This window comes from Molossus molossus, unplaced genomic scaffold (assembly GCF_014108415.1).
Source record: "Molossus molossus isolate mMolMol1 unplaced genomic scaffold, mMolMol1.p scaffold_m16_p_12, whole genome shotgun sequence".
Lineage (NCBI taxonomy): Eukaryota > Metazoa > Chordata > Mammalia > Chiroptera > Molossidae > Molossus > Molossus molossus.
The window spans coordinates 50,203,743-50,227,332 of NW_023425347.1; the positions used below are offsets into that span (position 1 = coordinate 50,203,743).

General features: G+C 38.1%; 1 protein-coding gene across 7 annotated transcripts in view; it reads left to right on the forward strand.

The window, feature by feature from the left end:
• PTGER3 (prostaglandin E receptor 3) overlaps positions 1–5,330 on the forward strand; it is an 84,336-nt gene extending 79,006 nt beyond the window's left edge. For 5 of the 7 annotated variants that reach the window (XM_036255513.1, XM_036255514.1, XM_036255510.1 and 2 more), the window contains one exon: positions 4,173–5,330. Coding sequence is in view for 2 of the 7 variants with exons in the window: in XM_036255519.1 (XP_036111412.1) it covers positions 4,173–4,176 (4 nt within the window). In the remaining 5 variants the exon portion in view is untranslated. The remainder of the gene's footprint in view (positions 1–4,172) is intronic. The other 2 variants (XM_036255516.1, XM_036255517.1) reach the window with 1 other exon arrangement.
• Positions 5,331–23,590: the final 18,260 nt, after the last annotated feature.

Here is a 23,590-nt window from a genome sequence, read left to right on the forward strand (position 1 = left end):
TCTGAGGCCAGCATAATTCTAATTCCAAAATCAGATAAAGACACTACAAAGATAGAAAACTACAAACCAATATCCCTGATTAACATAGAGGCCAAAATCCTTAACAAAATATTAGCAGATCAGATCCAGCAATACTTTAAAAAAATTATTCACCATGACCAAGTGAGATTCATTCCAGGGATGCAAGGCTGGTACAATATTCACAAATCAATAAATGTGATATACCACATAAACAAAATGAAAGATAAAAACCATATAATCATATCAGTAATGTGGAATAGAGGCATCATATCTTGACATAATAAAGGCCATATACAAAAAAATCTACAGCCAACATTATACTCAATGGGCAAAAACAAAAAGCATTTCCCTTAAGAACAGGATCAAGACAGGGATGCCCACTTTGACACTCTTATTTAACTTTTTACTGGAAGTCTTAGCCACAGCAATTAGACAAGAAGGAAAAATAAAAGGGATCCAAATTGGGAAGGAGGAAGTAAAACTGTTGTTACTTGCAGATGACATGATATTGAACATAGAAAACCCTAAAGACTCCATCAAAAATCTACTAGAGCTAATAAACGAATTTGACAAAGTAGCAGGGTACAAAATTAACATCAAGAAATAAACCTGGCCTGTGTGGCTCAGTGGTTGAGTGTCAATCCATGCACCAAGAGGTCGCCAATTTGATTCCTGGTCAGGGCACATGCCCCATTTGTGGGCCAAATCCCCATTGGGGGGGCATGCTGGAGGAGGCCTATCAATGTTGTCTCTCATCAATGTTTCTATCTCTCTCTTCCTCTATCTCTGAAAATCAATAAAAAATTTTTTTTAAAGAAAGAAAGAAATTGATGGCATTCTTATACACCAATAATGAACTCACAGAAAGAGACACTAAAAAATAATTTCATTTACCATTGCAGCAAAAAAAACTAAGATACTTAGGATAAACTTAACCAAAGAAATAAAAGACTTGTTCTCAGAAAACTACAGGACCTTGAAAAAAAGAAATAGAGGAAGATATAAAAAAGTGGAAACATATACCTTGTTCATGGATTGGAATATTTAACATCATTAAAATGTCCATATTACCTAAAGCAATCTATAGATTCAATGCAATCCCCATTAAAATATCAACGATATATTTCATGGAATGAGACCAAATACTCCAAAAGTGTATATGGAAACAAAAAAGACCTTGAATAGCCACAGCAATCTTGAAAAAGAAGAACAAAGTAGGAGGGATCATAAGCCATGGTAATTAAAACAGCATAGTACTGGCATAAGAACAGGCATATAAATCAATGGAACACAACAGAGAACCCAGAAATTGACCCAAGATAGTATGTTCAATTAATATTTGACAAAGGTGGCAAGAGTATACACTGGAGTAAAGCATCTTCTTTAATAAATGGTGTTGGGAAAACTGAACAGCTACGTGCAAAAATAATGAAGCTAGATCACCAACTTACACCATACACAAGAATAAACTCAAAATGGATAAAAGACCTAAATGACTTGTGAACCCATAGAAATCCTAGAAAAAAAATGTAGGCAACAAAATTTCAGGCATCACACCCAGCAGAATTTTCACTGATACAATGCCTAAGGCAAGAGAAACAAAAGAAAAAAATTAATACATGGTACTACATCAAACTAAAAAGCTTCTGTACAGCAAAAGAAACAACCATCAAAATGGTAAGGGAGTCCAGCTGGTGTGGCTCGGTGGTTGAACACCAACCCATGCACCAAGAGGTCTCCAATTCAATTCCAGATCAGGACATATGCCCAGGTTGTGGGCCAGATCCCCAAGGTGGGGCATGTAGGAGGCTGCCAATTGATGTTCTCGCTCATTGACGTTTCTATCTCTCTTTCCCTCTCACTTCCTCTCTCTCTAAAATCAATAAAGAAAAAAATTTATTTTAAATGGAAAATGAACCCACTATATGGGAGAGCATAATTGCCAATGATACATCAGATAATGGGTTAATTTCCAAAATATATAGAGTACTCATACAACTCAACAAAAGAAAGACAACTAATCCAATTGAACTGGGCAGAGTACCTAAATAGACACCTCTCCAAACAGAACGTATAATTGGCTAGGAAATATATTCAAATATGCTCAACATCTCTATTCATCAGAGAGATGCAAATTATAATGGCTATGAAGTATCACCTCACACCTGTCAGAATGGCAGCCATTAACAAATCATCAAACAACAAGTGCTGGTAAAAATGTGGAGAAAAGGGGACTCTAGTATACTGCTGGAGGGAATGCAGACTGGTGCAGCCACTATGGAAAACACTATGGTATTTCCTCAAAAAATTAAATATAAAACTGCCATTTGACCCAGTGATTCCACTTCTAAGAATATACCCTGAGAAACCTGAAACACCAATCAGAAAGAATATATGCACCCCTATGTTCATAGCAGCACTATTTACAATTGCTAAGATCTGAAAACAGCTCCAGTATCCATCAGTATCCACAGGATAAAAAAGCTGTGGTACATATACACAATGGAATACTATACAGCTATAAAAAACAAAGATCTCTTATCTTCTGAGATGACATGGAGGAACCTGGAGAGTATTATGCTTAGTGGAATAAGCCAATCAGAGAAAGACAAATATCACATAATCTCATTCATTTGTGGAATATAATAAACAATACAATCTGATGAACAAAATAGACCCAAAGACATAGAAGTAGGGTACAGATTGACAAACCTCAGAAGAGAGGGACAAGGAAAGGGACGAAATAAACCACAGAACTTATATGCATGTATGTGTAACCAATGGACATAGACAACAATGCTGGGGGCAGGATGGGATCAGGAGGAGGGTGTCAGTGGGGGAAAAAGGAGAAACATCTGTAACACAAATAAATTAATAAAATTTGCAAAAATATAATAACAACAATAAACCTGGCTATCAACAGAAACTTTGGAATATAAAGAACATTAGAGAGAAAGGAAGCTTACTAAACTTTACTTCCCTTACTTAAGAAAACTCCATCATCATTGTAGTATATTATTTTCCTGCACTTTTCTTGATTTTGTTTTACATATTTATGATAATATTTATATGCATTATTTTATCTTGGCTTATTTCATTTAACCTAAAATAAGCAGTCCCTAGATAATTAGGTTTGTTTTGTTTTTTAATATATTTTCATTGATTTTTTTTTTTTTTTTTGAGAGAGAGATAGAAACATTGATGTGTGAGAGATACACCAATCAGCTACCTCCTGCATGCCCCCCAGTGGGGATTGAACCTATAACCCAGGGCATGTGCCTTGACTGGGAATCAAACGGGGACCTCTTAGTCTATAGGACGAAGTTTAATCCTCTGAGCCACACAGGTTGGGCTTATTATGTTATTTAAAAGTAATTTAAATATTGATGTACTAGTCTATTAAAAGGACACACTATCATTTACTTAATTATAATCTGTGTTCAATTGGCACCACGATGAATAGAACATTATAACTTAAAATTGAAATGTAGAGGTTGTTAAAAATATATTTGAGTGTGTGTTTTTTTTACCATAAGTTTACTTTAAAAAACAAATAATATGTAAAATTATGACATTCTTTAAAGATGCATGTAGTCTGATTTCTTTCCAAAAGAATTATAGAGATTTAAAATTATTTCAGCAATGAATGAGAGTTTCTGCTTTGCTTCACCTTACCAGCACTGTATAGTATCTTAAAAAAATACACACACAATACTTTGTTGGTTTTGATAGAACAAAAATTGCAGGTCACTTCTATTTCAATTTTCATGTCGCCTTCTACCTTTTAGGGTATAGTTATGTACTGATTGGGAGTTTGTTTTTATGGCAAGATTATTTGACCATTAGATGTGTCTACAATTGATATTGCTTCATGATTTTATATTCTTCTGGATTACAAACTTGGAAACCAGGAAAAGTACTCAGAAAAAAAGCATATAATTAGCATAATTAAATGATCCAGAGGCTTAAGTGATTCAAAATCCAAAGTTATTTAAATTGTTTTTATTTTCAAAACACATGTAATTACTTCAAACCGGAATGTTTTGGTATCTAAGACATTTACATTTCTTACTTACATCTTACTCCTCACACCATCAAAAAGAATTATCCCTATTTATGCTTATTACACTTTTCTCTCTCTATTCTAACAGATAATGAAAGGACGGAGATGGACTTTTTCTTACAATTCCTGCTTCTCCAAATTTGCATATTTTTTCCCACCTGAGAAGGAGAATTTTATATTTTGATTTGGATTGTTATTTTATTTTAATCTTTTTTTCACTTTAACGTTTTTGTGTTTCAGTAATACCCCCTGAGAATAGGTTTATTGTTATAACCTACGCCTCTGAATGTAAAATTGACATCTTGAGCCAGATTTTGAGTATGTATTTAAGCAGTTGGGCAGGATTACACAGATTGGCGAAAAGGTGAGAAAAGGAAAAACCCATCTACCAGGAGTTTATCCCCAACTTTAAACCTTTATCTGAACTTCAACAGATATGGACACACCTTTATATTTTGTGGTTGTTTTGATTTTACAATATGAGTTTGAAAAATCAGTATATATTTTTGACAATGTAGAGTCAACATATTGAGAGAAGAATTCAATGAGTAGGGTGTACATTTAATGAGATAGAAAAGTATGTTTTGTGGTACTTATTCTTCCCCAAAACCAAGTCTACTAATGAGAAAACATCACACAAACTCAAACTGAGAGACGTTCTACAAAATACCTCACCAGTACTCTTCCAATGAGTCAAGGTCATAAAAAACAAGGGAAGACTGAAAAACTGGCACAGATCAGAGGAGACTAGGGTACATGATTAAATGTAAAGTGGGATTCTAGACAGGATCCTGGAACAGAAAATGGTCATTAGAGGAAAAATTGGTAAAATCAAAATGATTACAGTTTAGTTCATGTAAATTTTTAGTTTTGACAAATGCACCTTGTAGGATGGTAACATTAGGGGGAGCTGGGTACATGAGTAGTCTTTTTACTTTCTTTGCATCTTTTTTGTAAATCTAAAACCATTCCAAAATAAAAAGTGTGTGTGTGTGTGTGTGTGTGTTTATCCCACCTTTAAAGTAGTCTTGCAAAAAATAAATCTGATCCTAATCAAACCTCTAAATATAAACAGCAGTTTACAGAAAATGCAGCGTGTAAAAGAACATGTTAAACTAGGTCATCTTTGTCTGGTGAACCGAAAGGTCTCTGATTGGACTCCTGGTCAGGGCACATGCCCAGGTTTCAGGCATGTGTGCAGGAGGCAGCCTATCAATGTTTCTCTCTCTCTCTCTCTCTCTCTCTCTCTCTCTCTCTCTCTCTCTCCCACTTTCAATCTCTTATAATCAATAAAAATGTATTTTTAAAAATAAAGTGCATCATGATAATGCAATAAACTCAATCCAGAATGTATTCAATTCTATCAGACAAATGACTCCTTTTCTTCAACAAATAAGGGACATGGAAAACTAAAAAGAGAAAGGGCAGAATTATAGATTAAGATACTTAAGAGACATATCAACTAAATTCATAAACATATATAAAAAGATACTTTGGAGACAATCTGGTGAATCTGAACTCAGATTAAGATTTAGGTAATATTAAAATTATTATTACTGTTTTTAGATGTTATAATATTGTGCTTACATTTATTAAAGAGTCCCTATCTACAAAGAGATATATTGAAGTATTTATGAACAAAATTATATGCCTTCAATTGGCTTTAAAATTTGTGGAAGGAGGGGTATGGTTAGTGTTTCTTACACCACTCTTTTTTTAAAGTGTGTTTTTGTTTATTTCAGAGAGGGGAAGGGAGAGGGAGAGAGAGAGAGAAACATTGCATCAGTTGGCCAACACCTGCATACCCCCTACTAGGGATCCATTCCAAAACCTGGGCATGTACCCCAACTGGAAATCTAACCCTGAACCTCTCAGTGTATCGGATGATGCTCAACCAACAGAACCACACCAGCCAGGACCTTATACCATTCTCTTTATGTTTGTGTATGTTTGAAATTTTCCAATAAAATGTAATAAGAAAAAAGAAGAAGAAGAAGAAGAAGAAGAAGAAGAAGAAGAAGAAGAAGAAGAAGAAGAAGAAGAAGAAGAAGAAGAGAATGTTAATTGCATGCAGGACTATACCAGGACAAAAGTTTTTTATGCAAATTGTGTGATTAATGTTTTGATGTTGTGTCTTTCTGGGGCAAGCTTGGAACTCAAAGTCCCTAGGTCTATATTCTGGTTATATGTCATTTAGTAACTGTGAAATCAGTTTAATTCTTATTTCTCTGTCTTCAGAGACTAGAAGGAGTGGTGAAGCTAAGGGCTTCATAGAAAACAATAATGAGACCCTGGCCAGTTTCGCTCAGTGGTTAGAGCATCAGCCTGAGGTCCAGAGAGACCCGAGTTGGTTCCCACTAAGGGCATGTACCTCGGTTGCAGTTTGTCCCCGGCCCTGGTTGGGTCGTGCGGAGGGCAGCCACTCGATGTGTCCCTTTCAAGTTGATGTTTCTCTCTCTCCCTCTCTTCCTCTCTTTCCCTCCCACTCTATCTGAACAAAAAAATGGAAAAATGTCCTCGGGTGAGGATAAAAAACAAGAAAACAATGATGAGGCCAAATGATTAACTGTTGAGTTAAAGCAGTAAAACATCCAAACACAGCCTTCTGATTCACCACTATCAATTCAGGATTTCTTAAAATTTATTCTCTGGTGGCATGAAAAGGGCAACATTAATAAGTAACATAGCTACTAAATATCAAATTTAGTGGCTTTTTTATGGTATCTATTTTGTCTGAAGTGAATTAAGAAATTATGTACAATTAAAAAATACTTTACATCATATAATATCTTTCAGCTAATATGATTACAGGCAGGTGCCTGTAAGTTCAACCAGTCTTTTCCCCCGCCCTCGCTTCCTCCTTTTCTTCCTTCTTCTCATTTATTTAATTTAACACATATTTAGTGTCCCTTTTTTAGGAACTGTGCTAAGTAAGGGCCACGCTGTCACCCACAGGGATATCTTGGGAAAAGATGATAATACAGTATCAGCAGTCATAGGAGCTTATACTGTGACGCTATTGTCATTTCGCCAGCTAAATTAAGGCAAAATAGTTGAGTCATTCCTCTTAAAAAGTTGAACCGGTTGTGAATTAGTTACAAACTACAATGATTTTCATTCGAGCCAGTACTTGAAATGGCCTTATATAACTAGCGCAAAGCAGATGCTGTACACAATCCCTTGATTCGGGTTTAAATTCAACACATTTTATTGGGCAAGTAGAATTTTCCAATAATAGGAATGTCTGTGCTTCTGTTACATCTATCTGTCTATCATTTATCTTTGTAACCACAAAGATACCTAGCTATTTTCTATTTATTATTTGATTTTTACAAAAGAGGGTGAAGTTTACAGAGGGCTTATCCAATGTCATGGAAATCAAATTCAAGTTCAAATATTTTGATTCCAGGTTCTTCCTATAGCACAGCAGAGTTGACATTTGCTACAGTGACCTTCCATTTATAAGACAATTATGATGTAGTAATATAAGCATGGGTTTTAAAATCAAATTTGGATTTAAATCTAGCTGTTTCACTCACCAGCTCTGTGACCTTGAGAAAGTTAATTAATCTCATGCAGTCTCAGTGAATTAATCTATAAACCAAAGCTAATAATACTTACCTGTGAGGTTACTGTGATAATGTATGTAAAATGAGTGTAACACAAAAGGTACTCATTAAGTATTAACTGTGATTAATTCTTTATCCAGACTTATCTCTAACTATGTGATATGAGTTCTCAGTTTCAACTAAACTGGCTTCCTTACTGTGTGGATTTAAATGTCATGGGCAGAATCAACTTCAGATCCCTGGTTGTTATTCTTGTTTATAACACCTCATGATTATTTTTGCCCATGCAAAACCTACTCATCTTTCACATGTTCAAATCTCACTTTGTCTTTCAGCCTTGAACACTTAAAGTATCTTTGTTCTCTTCTTACCTCTATCCACAACATTGTGGTCATGATTCAGTAACACACTTGCTGATTTTTAACAAGTGCTTTTGTCTTTGTTTTCTTTAATGTCTTCAATAAACACAGATCTTTGTAATTATATAATGAGGTTATATATATATTGAGGATAGAATTAAATCTCAAAATAAAATAAATTTCTTAGGAATTCTGTAAAAAACATTACCTGTGGAGAAATGGCTCTTGATCTGTGTTTTATTGTAATTATAATAATTACTGTAAAGCTCTATGGAATGGATCCATATGTAAAACAAATATGTGGTATTAATATGCTTTAAAAGTGGGCTGTACAGACCTGGTTCTTGACTACATATAATGTATAGGTGTAATTTTAGACCTATGACTTTTGCACGGAAGAAATGGACACCTGCCTACTCCCACCTCCATCGTATTGCAGAACCAGGGCTTTTATTCGGCACCACTACAACCCAGTGTGAAACAAAACAAACAAACAAACAAAATCCCCACTGTACTGCTCCCAAGAGAGGTTATGAAGATGCCAAGCTGTGCCGAGGTTAAAAAACAACAACAACAACGACAAAACAGGGAATGTCAGGGTTGGAAGATTGAACTTCCATAAGAAGCTATATTTATCCAAATTCTCTGAAGGAAAGAGAAGAAAATTAGAGTCATTGTCTTTTATATGTAAATGTGTATGTGTGTCTTATAAGTGGACTTTGGTCCATGAAATATATAAAAATGTAGACAGAGTTGAACTTATTCACATTTTTACTGTCTATAAGAATGACTTTAAAATTTTAAATCGATGATGAAATCCAGGTTATAAGAAAACCATATAAACTACTTAAGGAAACAAAGTTTATCAACATCCTCAATAGTTGAAAGCATATTCCAAAGGAATCCATTGTTAAGATGATTGTAATTATTGAGGTACCTTAAAGATCTGTATAAAATATACCTTGGTTGATATACTTTTAATTACTATGAATCCTTAATGTTTAATTGCTGTCTTTAAAATATTTGTGCTCATGTTTTTCATTAATCCAGGCTGCTACTGAATTTTTTGTTAATTCAAAATATCTCTAGGCTCATCATTCCATGGATAAAAGTGTTTTCCATTTCATTTTTGTCCTAAGGCTTTATTTTATTTTCATTATCTGAAATGCTTTTTTATATAAAAAATAATTTGTACACTATGTATTTTAAGAGCTTTTGTAGTTTTTTGTTTTGTTTTGTTTTTTAATACAAAAACCATATTGTAAGCTCCTTGTGGGCAGGACCCATGTATATCTCTTTGGGTATATCTCTTGTACCTGTAGATTCCAGCATCAGTGCTAAGCACATAGACAGTGCTCAATAAATACTTGTGAAGAGTGTAAGTGACCCGACTGCAGTTTCTGTGAGTGATGTTTAAGACAACTAGGGGACACACGGTAGGTTAGGCATCAAGAGTTGATTCTCTATTTACTTCTCCTCTTTGACCTTGTGCCATTTTGGTCAGCCTTTCAATTTAAGACTATAAGAGAGTCTTCTTTAGACTTCTTGAAGAAAACAACTGTAAATATTCATTGCATATGAGATGATTTCTCTTAGAAAAAATAAATGAGATTAATATAAACCTGCATATAAAATAATTTGTCTTTTAGTCAACTATGTCGTTTCTTACCTTGTAGGAGCTGAATTTCAACTCTACACCCACAGACAAAACTGAGAAAGAGTGTCACAGACCAGTGAGTGACCTTGAACATAATCTCACTTAGCCTTAGTTTCTTTATTTGTAAAAGAGAGTGACACCTTGTAGATTTGTTGCAAAGATTAAAGAAGATACGTGTGAGGCCATTAATTTAAAACCACTATAAATTCCCCAAGGTAAAAGATGGTCCAAAAAGAACCATTTATAGAATGCCTCAATTTTGAATAAGTGGTTGGAATTCAGACTTGAGAGATAGGAACTATGCATGTGCCCAAGCAGCACATGGACATAAAAGAGCCCCACACAGTTCCACTACAATTTTACTACGAGTTCTTTGCCAATCTCCAGCCATTTTTTAAAGAGTTAACTTGATTTACTGAACCAATGGGATTTCCTCTGCAGATGCCAGCACAACTATTTCTGCCAAAATATGAACAGGTGATTTTCAAATAAAACTTCCTAGAGCATAACTCGTGTGCAAGATCTTGCAAAGTTAAAGAGGAAACAGCCTGAGGCTAAAGGCCCCATTACTGTTCAGAGCACGATGTGGGCTATGAGATAAGAAGGAGCTGAAAAGAAGTAGGAGAGTTGCCAGCAAAGGCTATACCATCTGACTGTTTCAGGATGGTCTCCGCACTGAATCCTGGTAAGGGGCCAGATGGTGTTGACTGTCTCCCAGGCAACCTGTTCATAAAGTGAACGAGTGAGGTTCTTGGTTGGTCTATAGGGCCAGCATATTAGGGTTACAGAACCCAATAGTTGTGCTACTCTTATTGCACAACTACTGCCATGTTGCAAATCCCACCCATTGGTACCAGGTGGGAAAATGACAGATGCTAAAATGGAAGTCTTGGAGGTTTGGTGTAGCGTTTCCCTCACTTGCCTAATTGTACAAATCACCCAAAGTTTGTTAAAATAGAAAATCCTGAAGGTCAAGAGTCAAAAAAAATCTGTCAGGGGACCTGAGATTTTGTATTTCTAAAAAATAAATTCCTTCCAGCTATTCCCCTCCTCCCCCGAATCAGGCAGGCTTGACAACATTGATGTAGTCCAGTGGTTCTCAAAGTATCATTTCTGGACTGGCAGCCTTGGCATCACTTAGGAAACATTTTCAATAGGCAGACATGCTAACTCTTTGGTCCCACTCTGGACCTTACTGAATCAGACACTGTAGAGATGAAGCCCAGGAATGTGTGTTAGATACTCTCCAGGTGACTCATGCAGTCTAAAGCCTGAGAACTGCATCTGTCAAATGTGGCCCAGATGGCTGGAAGTTGGGAGTAGAGCTGCAGTTTGGAAAATTCACCTAGTTCATGTCTCCTAGGACTGAGAAAGTCATCGCTCTATCCAGGCTGACTGCTGTTCTTCCCTTGACATCACACCTCCATTTCTGTTTTCTAAGGAGTAGGTTGATTTTCTGGGTCCCATTTGATTTCCCAACTCAGCAGATCCATATCTATTTCTCCTTCCTGAGAGCAAAGATACTGTTATTCATTTTCCTACTTGAAATCCCCTGTTGCTTAGATTCCACTTCAAAGACATTGGTGGAGCCCTGGCTGGTTTAGCTCAGAGGTTAGAGCATCGGCAGGAGATCCAGAGAGACCCGGGTTCGGTTCCCGCTAAGGACACTTACCGCGTTTGCAGTTTGTCCCCAGCCCTGGTTGGGTTGTGTGGGTGGCAATCACTCAATGTGTCCCTTTCACATCAATGTTTCTCTCTCTCTCTCTCCTTCCCACTCTATTTGAACAAAAAATGAAAAAATGTCCTCGGGTGAGGATAAAAAAATTAAATTAAAAAAATAAACACATTGGTGGAATGTCCAGCTGACTCTAATTATGATTGAAGCCCACATTTCTGTCAAAATGTTTTTTGTTTTGTTTTGTGGGGGGTTTTTTCTGTTTTGTTTTTTGTTTTTTGTTTTTTAATTCTCACCCAAAGATACTTTTCCATTGATTTTCTAAATAGAGTGGAAGAGAAGGAGGGAGAGAGAGAGAGAGAAACATCAATATGAGAGAGACACATGGGTTGGTTGCTTCCTGCATGACCCCAACCCCGGGGCAAGGGATTGAATCTGCAATCCAGGTACGTGCCCTTGACCAGAAATCAAACCCAAGACCCTTCAGGCCATAGGCCGACGCTCTAACTGCTGAGCCATACTGGAAAGGGCAAAATGTTTTCGTTGTTTTAAAATATTAGTATGTATCAAATGAGCTGCTACAATGTATTTTTTTAGGAAAATATAAGCAGGCAACAAATTGTCTCATTCTCCTCACCAAATTTCATCTTTCATCATTTTTTCAAAGTCCAAGACCAATGCTTAAAGATATTGTCCATTTTTTAAAATGACCATTATCTTGAAGGCTCACTTCTGGGATAACTGCTAATATGCAAATATTCCTATTTAGTGAACAAGAGCAGAGATAAAAGAAGAATTACTAACCAGCCAAGGGGATTACTTGCTGGCAGGGCAGTAAATGAAGGACATTAGTGAACTAGAGCTGCCATAACAATGTACCACAGACGAGTGGCTTCAGCAACAGACATTTATTTCTTCACAGTACTGGAGGTTGGACGTCCAAGATCAAGGTGCTGGCAGTGTTAGTTCCTCCCAGTGGTTCTCGTGGTCTGGGAGGGAGAAAACTACTCTCCTAGCTTCTAGTGGTTCTTTGGCATTCATTGGCTTATAGACAAATCACATCATCCCAAATAGTATTCTCTCCTATCCAAATGTCCCCTTTTTATAAGAACACCAGTCATATTGGATTAGGGACCCACTGCACTCCAGTATGACATCATCTTAATTAGTTGCATCTGCAATGACTCTGTTTTCAAATAAGGCCACAATGTGTGGTATGGGGGTTAGGACTTCAACACATGAATTTGGTTTGGCTGAGGGACACAATTCAACCCAATACAGAGGGGTTGATTGATCTAGGGAGGAAACCAAATCTAAACTCCAAAATCATAAGACCTCACATGATAGTGCTTCTGGAATTTAACAGGTTTAGGGACTGAATAAAAATCTCAATGATGCATTCTACGCCTAGCTCCAATTAAGAAAGACAGACTGAATACAAATTTCAATGATGCATACCACACTTGGCTCCAACTAAGAAAGACGATTTGAAAGTGGACATATTTCTGACACTGAAATATCTGAAAGTTTTTCTTGTAAATAAATAAATAATGCAAATCTCATAAAGTAAGTGATAAGAAAGATCATCAAATTAGACTAAAGTCACGTTGCTCTATTTATGATGGGGAGAGTGGGAAGTTTGAGCAAGTCTTGCACTTACTTTATAAACTCAAGTGTATTTCACTGCTTTGAATATTCAGGTTTCTTTTCTGGTAGTTTTCAAATCCCAGCAATAAAGTCATCTAAAGTTTGAAATTTGAAGGGACCCAGATGCTACCCACTTAAAAGAAGATAATTAAAGATGTGCAAAGTCATTTGAACAAGGGGTCATTCAAACAAGTATATAACATTATTAATGAGCACAGATGGTAATAGTGGTCTAGCTAATTATTGCATTCTTGACTAAGACTCGCTTATTTGGGACTTTTATTTACAATTTTGTGCCTATGTCCAGACAAACCCACAAAAGAGCCTAAGAGTCAGTCTGTACCTCTGCTTTATCTGGTGATAAAAGTCTCATCCTGGGTTTCTGGTCAACTGCCTCTCGGAGCCCCTTTGATGTCCACATCAAAGTTAACATCAATTCCTGTCTGTGCTTTGGTGGCACAGAATATTGTTCAGTGTTTGCTTTTTTTCTTTTTTTTTAAATATGTGTTTTATTGATTTTAGAGAGAAAGGAAGAGAGAAGGAGAGAGAGAGAGAAACATCAATGAGAGGGCAACATTGATCAACTTCCTCCTGCACACCCACCACTGGGGATCTAGCCCAATACTTAAGCATATGCCCTGACTGGGAATTGAACCAACAACCTGTTGGTGCATGGGTTGATGCTCAACCCACTGAGCCACACTGGCTAGGGCCAGTGTTTGCTTCTAATGCATAAAATCATTGATCTGATCCTGACTTTTAGGTTGTGCCAGTAAAATTGCACTGACTACTTTTTCACTTCATCACTGTACTTATGAACTCCTTCCACACTTTATAAAAAGAACATCAATGGTTGAAAAGCCATGTACTTATGTTTCTAGGAAGTGATGCAACTGTTTTTGGAAAAATAATGAATGTTTCAACATATTTCAAAAGTTATTTTTGTATCAACACGCGCTGTGTTTTCAGAGCCACGGTGGGCGATCGTGCCAGCACCCAGCTATTACTCATCTGGTACACAGCTAAACAAGTCATTTTCAGAAACTGCTTCCCCTTAAAGTCTAATTATAAATGCCTATAATTACATAGGGTATGTTTTCATATACTAAAAATAATAGGATTTAGAGGGATTGCACTGATTTGACCCATTTGACAATACTCACCGTGTACTTAATAATTTTACATTCTAGGCTCTGAGATTATATAAAAACGAACCCTTCCCCATGATGGAGATAGCTTTGGGAATAAATGACCAATTTCTAGTGATGTTATAAGAAGTGTTATAAAAAGTTTTTATATCTCTTATATACAGGATGGGCAAAAATAGGCTTACAGTTGTTTAGATGGAAAAATAACGCAATAATTAATAAATGATAATACAACAATAAACTCGATGTTTTGCAAACTCACAACTCTAACCCTGCTTTTGCCCCACCCTGTATCCACTGGAGAAAGAGAACAAGGGCAGAGTCACTCCAAGTCCTTCCCATCTTTGCGGATAGAACAGTATCAGATCATTTAGAGAAAGAAAAGGATCCCCACCCGATTTTAGAATTGTTTTCTCAGTAGGAACTTTTCTTTCCCTTCCTTTCTTCCCTCTTTTCCTCCTTGCCTCCCTCCCTCATTTCTTCTCTCTCTCTTTCTTCATATACACTTACTCAGCGAATGAAATCCTCTTGATTGTGAGTTACTTGGGAATAGGAATGAGAGGACAGTGTGAATCTCTATGGCGCAAAAGGGAAAGAGAGGTGACATTTTCAAAAATGTACAATGTATGTTTACAGTATTTAAACATATGCATTGATATGCTGGAGCTGTAGTCCTTTCATTTAGTGCTTGTTAAAATGCAGCTATTTTAATGAGCGGGACCTACTTTCCTGGGAGCGGATGGGGACAGGGCAGTGGGAAGGGACCGCGACAGCGTCAGGGCAGGCGGAGGGAGAGCCAGCTGGGCCCGGGAAGAGGAAGAAGCGTGCAGGGAGAGGAGAAAGGGGAAGTGAGAGGGGATCAAAGACTACCGTTTTTCCACTTCTGCAGTCTCTGCAGATTCCATTCTACCTTATGGGTATATCCTTCTATGCTTACAGCGCCTTTGCCATTATCCATCACAAAACTCGCTGTTTGCATTGAACATCATTATAGTTTGGCATTCTGCTAGGCACCTGACACACTAAATGGTTACATCACACTCTGCTCTCGCCTCTCTTTTGCAGCGGAGGGAAAAGGCTCAGAGAGCCCGCAAGGTGCGGAGGAGTCGAACCAGGTCCACTGGAATCCACAGCTCCTCACTTTCTGCCAACATAGCGCCTTTCATACTTCTCTAATGGGGAAATTTGTACTTGCCTTCACATCAAGAACGTGAAGAAACCTGTCCCAGTCAAGTTCGGGTTGTACAGTAGTGGGGTGGAGGGAATTGTACAGCAGGGGCGAAGGAGGAAGGATGCCCCGGTGAGCAGAATCGCACCAGGAGAGACAGAATACAAAGGAAGGACATAACTGCAAGAGTTCTGAGGTTACAAAGGGCAAGGTGATTCCCAGCTCAGATTCTGACTCCAAACCTGCTTATGATAAGACTTTTGCATGTGTTGATGCACTTGGCGAGGTGGGAGATTATTACCAACCGAGGCCACTTCAAATATGGGCAGATACAGGTATATTTTTAGTGAAGCTGACAAAACAGGTTGGTCCCCCGAACAACTCAGTTGAAATTTATGGTAAGTACAGCGTAGGGTTCAAAATTGCTAGCGGCTGCTGCATTAGTCAAGGCAAACGTTTTCATTGCTGGTGATAATACAGCACATTTCTGGAAGAAATGAAAGAGCTTTTTTGACGTTTTGTGCAGAAGAAATGTATCTAGAGTGCTTGGAGAATTGGGTGCCTCTTTCAGAGAAAATGAAATTAGGAATTTATGAACTGAAAATCTATAAACTGTCCTGGGTAAGAAAGCATATTATAATCCAAAATCATTAGACTGGCAAAAATTTCCCCTTTAGAACTCTATAAAACTGACATTGACTTTGAATTAATAAAGCCAGGCAGTGTGATGCAGTGGACAGGGATTAAGGAAGTCAGGGTTCATAATCCCATCCTGAAATTACTTACTGTAGTAGGAGTTTTGGTTTATTTCCTAATTTTTTTAGGCTATTTTTCACCTGCCATGTGGGCAATATTAAGTAAATGGGGCAACTACTACCAGAAAATATATCTCTACTTCCAAAATACGTTAAGTGATACTGTTCACATCTTTCATCTCTGATATTCCTCTTCTAATTCAGGTGAATCTCGTCTCTCAGCTTCACTACCACCACAATCCTCCTAATGATTTTCCACTTCTGCAGTCCACAAACCCACTCCCTACTCACTAGACATGGCGATCTTTCTCATCCCAGGGCCTTTGCACATTCCACTCTGCTTTTTCTATTTCCTATGTGGACAGCTGTGTTTTTTTTTCCTTTGGTTGTCTTCCTTTGGTTACATACTTTCTCAAAAATAGTCTTTCTTGATCATCCTATAGGAAGTAGTATCCACTTATTATTTGTACCTCAACTCATCTGTTTGCTCCATGGTGCCTATCCTAATTTGTGATTTGTTTTTGTTTGTCTGTTTACTTCTTTATTATCTGTACTAGATATGAGTTTCACAAGGGCGGAGGCTGGCTTGGCCTTGTCCAGCCTTGTCTCCACCAAGTACAGTGCCTGGCACATTGAAGGTGCATAAATATATTTGTGTGATGAGTGAAGGGGCTGCTGGGAGGAATAAGGGGGGTCATTCAGTGCATCTTTAAGTATCCCCATGCTCAGCAAACCTTGTTATTGTTTCCTTTTCCTTTACCAGTGCTGCCCAATCAATCGCCACCTCTTCTAACCCATACATTCCCCTGCTGAAGGTGCACTGCAGGTCCCCATCACATACACACCTCTTAGAAATCTAAAACAAAAATCAAAGTGTATCGAGGTGCAGGGGACAGAAGAGGTTGCTCTTGACTCTGATACTTGTTTTTAATACCTCTGGGGTTGTGTAAACTATGCACTGGCACCGGAACATGACCTTTCCAAGGTCAAATTTGGGGATTCATAATCAACTGACAAATGTCTGTTTCTTATCTCTTCGTACAGATTATGCAGTATCTCTAAATTTATCTTGAGCGGCGGTGTTGTAAAATTATTTGAATATGTTTTACCACTTTCTCTTATTATTTAAAAATGAGTGAAAAATAAACATAAACTAATGATTAAAAGTCAGGATAAGAAACAATAAAATAAGACAAAGAGGGAAATAATTAAGCATGCAATAGATGGGTAACATTTAGTTTTATGGACACATTGAAATTAAATTGATTAATAACGTCCTCATTTACAAAGAAAAAGAATGTATTTAAAAACAGCATGAAATACTGGAATTTATCATTAGGCATTATGTGTAAAGGTGACAAAGTTAAGAAATTTATATGTTTTAGCTCCCTGTGAAACAGAATCTCACTCTAAACTATATCTCTTGCATGTTTGGCTTTCTAATGTGTTTCCATCTGATTTTGTCTGAAAGTACTGAATTGCTGGGAGAGTGTGCTCCTTTTCCTCCCGAGACATGCACAAAGCCACTCTCTCATTTTGCTTATGAGGAATTTCAGACTCAAAGAGATGAGGGATTTAGTTCTGCAGACCCACCTCAATTCTTCCTGATTAGTTGCCTGAAGTATTTGAGGCTAGGTCTGCAGGCAGACACCGGTATCTATTTAAAAGGAACACCTCATAGACATGCAAATTGAAACCACAATGAGATATCCTCACACCTGTCAGAGTGGCTTTTATCAATAAATCCACAAACTACAAGTGTTGGGGAAGATGTGGAGAAAAGAGAATCCTCCAGCACTGGTGGTGGGAATGCAGGTGGATGCAGCCACTGTGGAAAACAGTGTGGAGGTTTCTCAAAGAATTAAAAGAGATCTGCCTCATGACCCAGTGATTCCACTTGTGGATATATACCTGAAGAAACCCAGAACAGAAATGTAAAAGAATATATTCACTCCTGTGTTCATTGCAGCATTATTTATAATAGCCAAGCTATGGAAGCAACCCAAGTGTCCATCAGTAGAGTGGATTAGAAACCTGTGGTACATTTACACAATGGAATATCACTTGGCCTTAAAAAGAATGAAGTATTACCATTTGCCACAGCACAGATGGATCTAGAGTATTATGCTAAGTGAAATAAGCCAGTCAGGTCCAGCCATTGTGACTCACTGGCTGAACATCAACCCATGTACCAAAAGGTCACCAATTCAATTCCTGGTCAGGGCACATGCCCAGGTTGTGGGTCAAACGCCCAGTGGGGGACATGCAGGAGGCAACCAATTGATGTTTTCTCTCTCTCCCTCTCTCCCTTCTTCTCTCTCTAAAGATAAATAAATAAATAAATAAATAAATAAATAAATAAATAAATAAGCCAGTCAGTAAAAGACAAATAGACTATGATCTCACTTATATGTGGAATATAAAAAACAATATAAACAAATAAACAAAACAGAAACAGACTCACAGATACAGAGAACAGACTGGCAGATGCCAGAGGGAAGGGTAGTTTGGAGACTGGGTAAAAATGGTGAGGGATTGAGAGGTACAGGTTGGTAATTACAAAATAGACACAGGGATGTAAAGTATAGCCTGGGAAATATAGTCAATAATATTGTAATAACTAGGTAGGGTATCAGGTGGATACTGGGAATATCAGAGGAATACTTTGTAAAGTCTGTGAGTGTCTAACCACTATACTGTATACCTGAAACTAATATAAAGTAATATTAAACATAAGCTGTAATTAAATACACACACACACACACACACACATATATATTAATTCTCACCTGAGGTCATTTTTCCATTTTTTGTTCAGATAGAGTGGGAACAAGAGAGAGAGAGAGGGAGAGGGAGAGGGAGAGGGGGAGAGAGAGAGAGAGAGAGAGAGAGAGAGAGAGAGAGAGAAACATTGATGCGAAAGGGACACATTGAGTGGCTGCCACCCACAGGACCCAACCAGGGCCTTGGACAAACTGCAACCCAGGAACATGCCCTTAGCGGGAACCGAACCCGGGTCTCTCTGGACCACAGGCCAACACTCTAACCACTGAGCCAAACTGGCCAGGGCCACATACATATATTAAACATTGTTTAAAGGAACCCCTTATAATTCTGGACTAATATTCATTTATAAATGGTGCTTGTTTAGGGGAATATTTACCAGTGGGCAGCCATCATTTCTGGATGCACAAGAAGAAAGACACTCAAGGTGTCTTCCAGTTTGTTTTCCTCTTGGTTAGTTAATTCCTTCATAGGCAATAGGGTGTTTACTTCTGTCTCTTTCTCCTTTAAGGCCAATGAAGATAAAAGAACTCTGCTTTAATAAATCAGTTCCAAAATAATCTTTCTGACTCTTCTACAAACCTGCCTTAACTCTTGCCAGATTGTGTTGGAATATGCCTCTGAACTTTGATACATTTACTCTGTAGATTTGGTGTGTCCTGTGGTCACTGGACTTCTTAATATCACTCTGGAATGTACAAGGAATTTGGAAGTTCCGCCCATATTTCCTAGCATTTAATCCCCAACACACCTATCTCTGTTTTTCCTTCACTATCCACTTCCAATAAAACAATGACCATCCTTTGCAGGAGTCTTTTTTTCAAGTCCTCAACAGCAATGTGACTACTGGCTGCTGACAGTGTACAAAGTGTGTGAACAGTACCGCTCTGGAGTATCCAAATCTTCACTGTGTCACCAGCCTCTCTCAACAAATGACCACCTGACAAAAATACCACCAGCCAAGATTAGAATGCCTCAATGACCACACAACTCTTCAGTAAACAAAGTCTCAGTATAAATGTGCCTGACTATTTTTTTTTTTTTTCAGTTAATGATGCATGCCATTGGCTTCCAGGCTCTTTTGTAAGGCTTACAAAACCTATCATGACCTTTACCATTTGTCTAACTTTGGCGTCCCTCTTTACCTTGAATTGCACTTTTCTGAGCTGCTTTACTTTCTTGACTCCATTATTGTTATTATTTTTTATGTTCCTTGCACTCACGTCAACCAATCACTTTTTTTCAGAAAATTAATTAAACTGTGGGTAGGGGTTTGGAAGCCCTACACAAGCTGAGGGTTGATCTGAGCCTTGGGGACTGGGGAAGGGAGCTGCAGCTGTGGTTTCAGCTGTGCATGAGCTCTGTCTTGACTCCACTGTTAAACTTGCTGTTCCTCTTGTCTGAAACATTCTTCCCTCCCCACTCAGCCTCTCAAGAGTGCACTGGAGTTGAGGGACCCTTTGAGAGGATGTGCTGAACCCGTTTGGACACAGTAGAGATGTGGGAATGACTGAACATGGTTTGACTGCTCATGTCATTTCACATCAGAAAGCAATTTAGGGCACAGGGAGAATGTGAAACTGTATTTTGTACATAGAAAATGATGAAATACCAAACTTAAGGGAAGAGATATTAACCCTAGGGACTTCAAGGGTTCCAAGTGTTTTGTAAGAAGCAAATATTTTTTTTTATCTTTATCTGTAGGCATGTATACGTGTGTGTGTGTGTGTGTGTGTGTGTGTGTGTGTACCTCCCCATCACTAAAAACTTTGCTCTCGATGGCTTTACCCCACGCATGAAGAGACAATGGAGGAGCTCTGTGGATAAGGTACAAACTACATTGGAATCTATTCCAATACTTAACTTTAGTAAAGAATTCTAATGCTAGCAGAGCCTTTGAGGGGCATGCTCTGATTCATTACTTTTATTTCTTTATGCTATCTATCTAGACTCTAGAAACATTTGGGAAGAGAACCATCCACAGCAAGAGCAGGACTGTCAGGAGCAGCCCAACTTCCATCTAAGCTCTGCTCCTTCCTTTAACTCACCCTTGGCCCAGTTAAAGGCAAAGCTGAGTGGCAGCAGCGGATGCCAGAGAGTTGCAGTACACCCATAGGAGAATTTCCTAGTACTAAAATATATTAGTATTAATATATTTGAATGGATACCACACAAAGAGCTTCATTGTCTTTCTCTGGTCTTCCTGTCTCCCTATTTGAGTGCAGAGACTGAGGACAAATTTTCTGCAGGAAATTTTTTAATTTATGACAAAAATACAAGGATCCCTCCTTGTCATTTTACTCAAAACTAGAAATTTGAACCTGATACACATGTTTCAGATTGGTAAGAAATGGACAGAAAACTTAGCTTTTATAATATACCTATAGTTGTAATATCATCCTAAAAATGCAGTAACTATAATAATGATTTCACCAATTCCATTCAATAGATCCTAATTTGACCAAGGTCAGAATATTTACTATGATTTTTAGACACTTAAACCAAGAACTCATACTCATAGTTAAATCAAGAATATAGACCAATTCAGATTAAATTCCACTGATCATTTTTCCTTCTCCGTTCATGCAAGGCCGGCTTCAATAAAACATGCTTATCTGTTTCTGTATAATTAAAAAATATCTTGTACAAAGAATGAAGTATATAAAGATTAATCAAACACGCTCACTAAACCAATTGCACGTGGCGTTGTGCCAAGCTCCAGTCTCAGTGATTAGATTGTCTCTCCACTTTCTTTAAATATCACAAAGAATGACTGCACATTAGTAAGTAGCTGTTTTCAGATTAATGGCAACATGTAAAGCAAAAAGGTTCCCGCTGGATTCTGCAGGGAGTGTTGTTTTGTATGACGGCAGTTACCGAGAGCAGTGGAGTGAGACCTAAGTTCTCTCTCAGGCATCGCAGGAAAACCCGACCATCCCTTTAACACTCACTATGGTCACAGCCCTGATGAAATTCATGATTGTGTTCTGTGGCATTTATTTTATGTTTTGATTACTTGGACTCTTTTGAACAATTTGTTTCTTAGGGTTACCAAGCACAATCAGGCAACTTGTCAAAACAAAACAAATAATAGCATTGTATGTAAACATTTAGAACACCTATACATATACATAGACAAATAAACAAACATATGGAGTGTCACAGTCTCTAAACATTAATATGCTGCCTATTTTAGTTGCAAGTACCGAAAAGTGATGTAAGCAATGCATGACCCCACCAGCTTCGATGAGTCCCAACAGTGCTACCTGAAGCTCAGCGATCCGTCAACAGCAGGGTGAGAACCCAAGTGTATTGTCCGATGCAAAGATTAATTTGAGTGATTTGTTGATCACCTATCTTAGCTTAAACACAGTGCTAGACATATCCACTAACCACATATGAGATCATGCTTAATCCTAACAATGACTCCCCATTTTTACCACTAAGAAAACTAAGTCACAAAGCAGGTAACTGGCTTTCCTTTGAACCCAGTGCTGAGGCTAAGATTCAAACCCAGGTCTAGGACCCTTGACTTTATCCCTTTTCGGGTTTACCATGCTACTTCAGGGCACCAAAAGCCTTCCTATGTAGTTATACCTGGAATAATAAAAACCTGCTCAAGGACACACAGGGGCAAATCAACAAGTGAAAGTAAAGTGCGGCTAAACCTGGAACATGAGACCTGTGACTATGAACACCAAAGGCTGGAGGTCAGGTCTGGGTCACAGTCTGATTGGAAACAGAAACACCAAACGGGGAAACTAAAGCAGACGTCCCCGTGTGCAGAGGGTGCCAGCTGGATGTCCTGTTTGGGAAAGCTCCGTGGCACCCCGGGTCTACCAGACATACCAGCTTGATCTCACCAGACTAATCCCAGACCCCACACTGACTGTGACACATGCCTGTTGTTGTAGGAGGTGATTTGTGTTCATCACCTCTGTTAAGCCGCACTACAGCCATGAGGAAGAATGACTGTTTGCCACAGGTTAGCACGGCCAGTGTAGTGGTACAGAGCTTGGACTTCAGAACCAAACTGCCCGAGGTGACAGCTGTTTCCCATTAACTCTGTTACCCCTATTGCAGGACATTTACAATTTGGGGAGTTGTTAAGAGTATAAAGAGTCTCAAACACTGCCTGGATGAGGGTAATTGCTAGGCAAGTGTTAACTTGCATGAATTCTTTAAGATAATCCATGGAGCTGGGACCCAAGTACAGACAGCATGAGCCCAGAGCCTATGCCCGCAGCCCTGGTTGATAGTGTACACGGATCGGTACCATCCGACAGGGTGTCTGATTCTGCAGATGAGAGACCTCAGAAACTCTCCTGTGAGGAGACTAGGGAAAGCAGGTATCACCATGATCCTAGGCTTTTTTTAAATTTCTCTCTCATCTCATGTTGGCTACTATCTCAATGGAAATCATGACATATTGGAAACTTATTTTAGAATCCCCTTTGTCTAAGACCCTTCCCAGTGTCCACTGGACACTTGTAATTTTTAACTTTGTATCCACTTCTGAATTCATCTCCATCAAAATTCAATAATCCTTAGCACTCTCCAGCTTCTGAGGAATCAGTAAGGGTGAACTCCAGACAGAGTTTTAGGTCAGAATATAAACAATCCTACTGAGTCTGTCTGCACCAGTAACCCCTTACCACGGTAAGAAACATGCTTTATGCTTACATCATAAGACGAGATTTTCAAAGGGCCTTTCCAGGTTTTCTTCCTGCACTTCCATAAATTG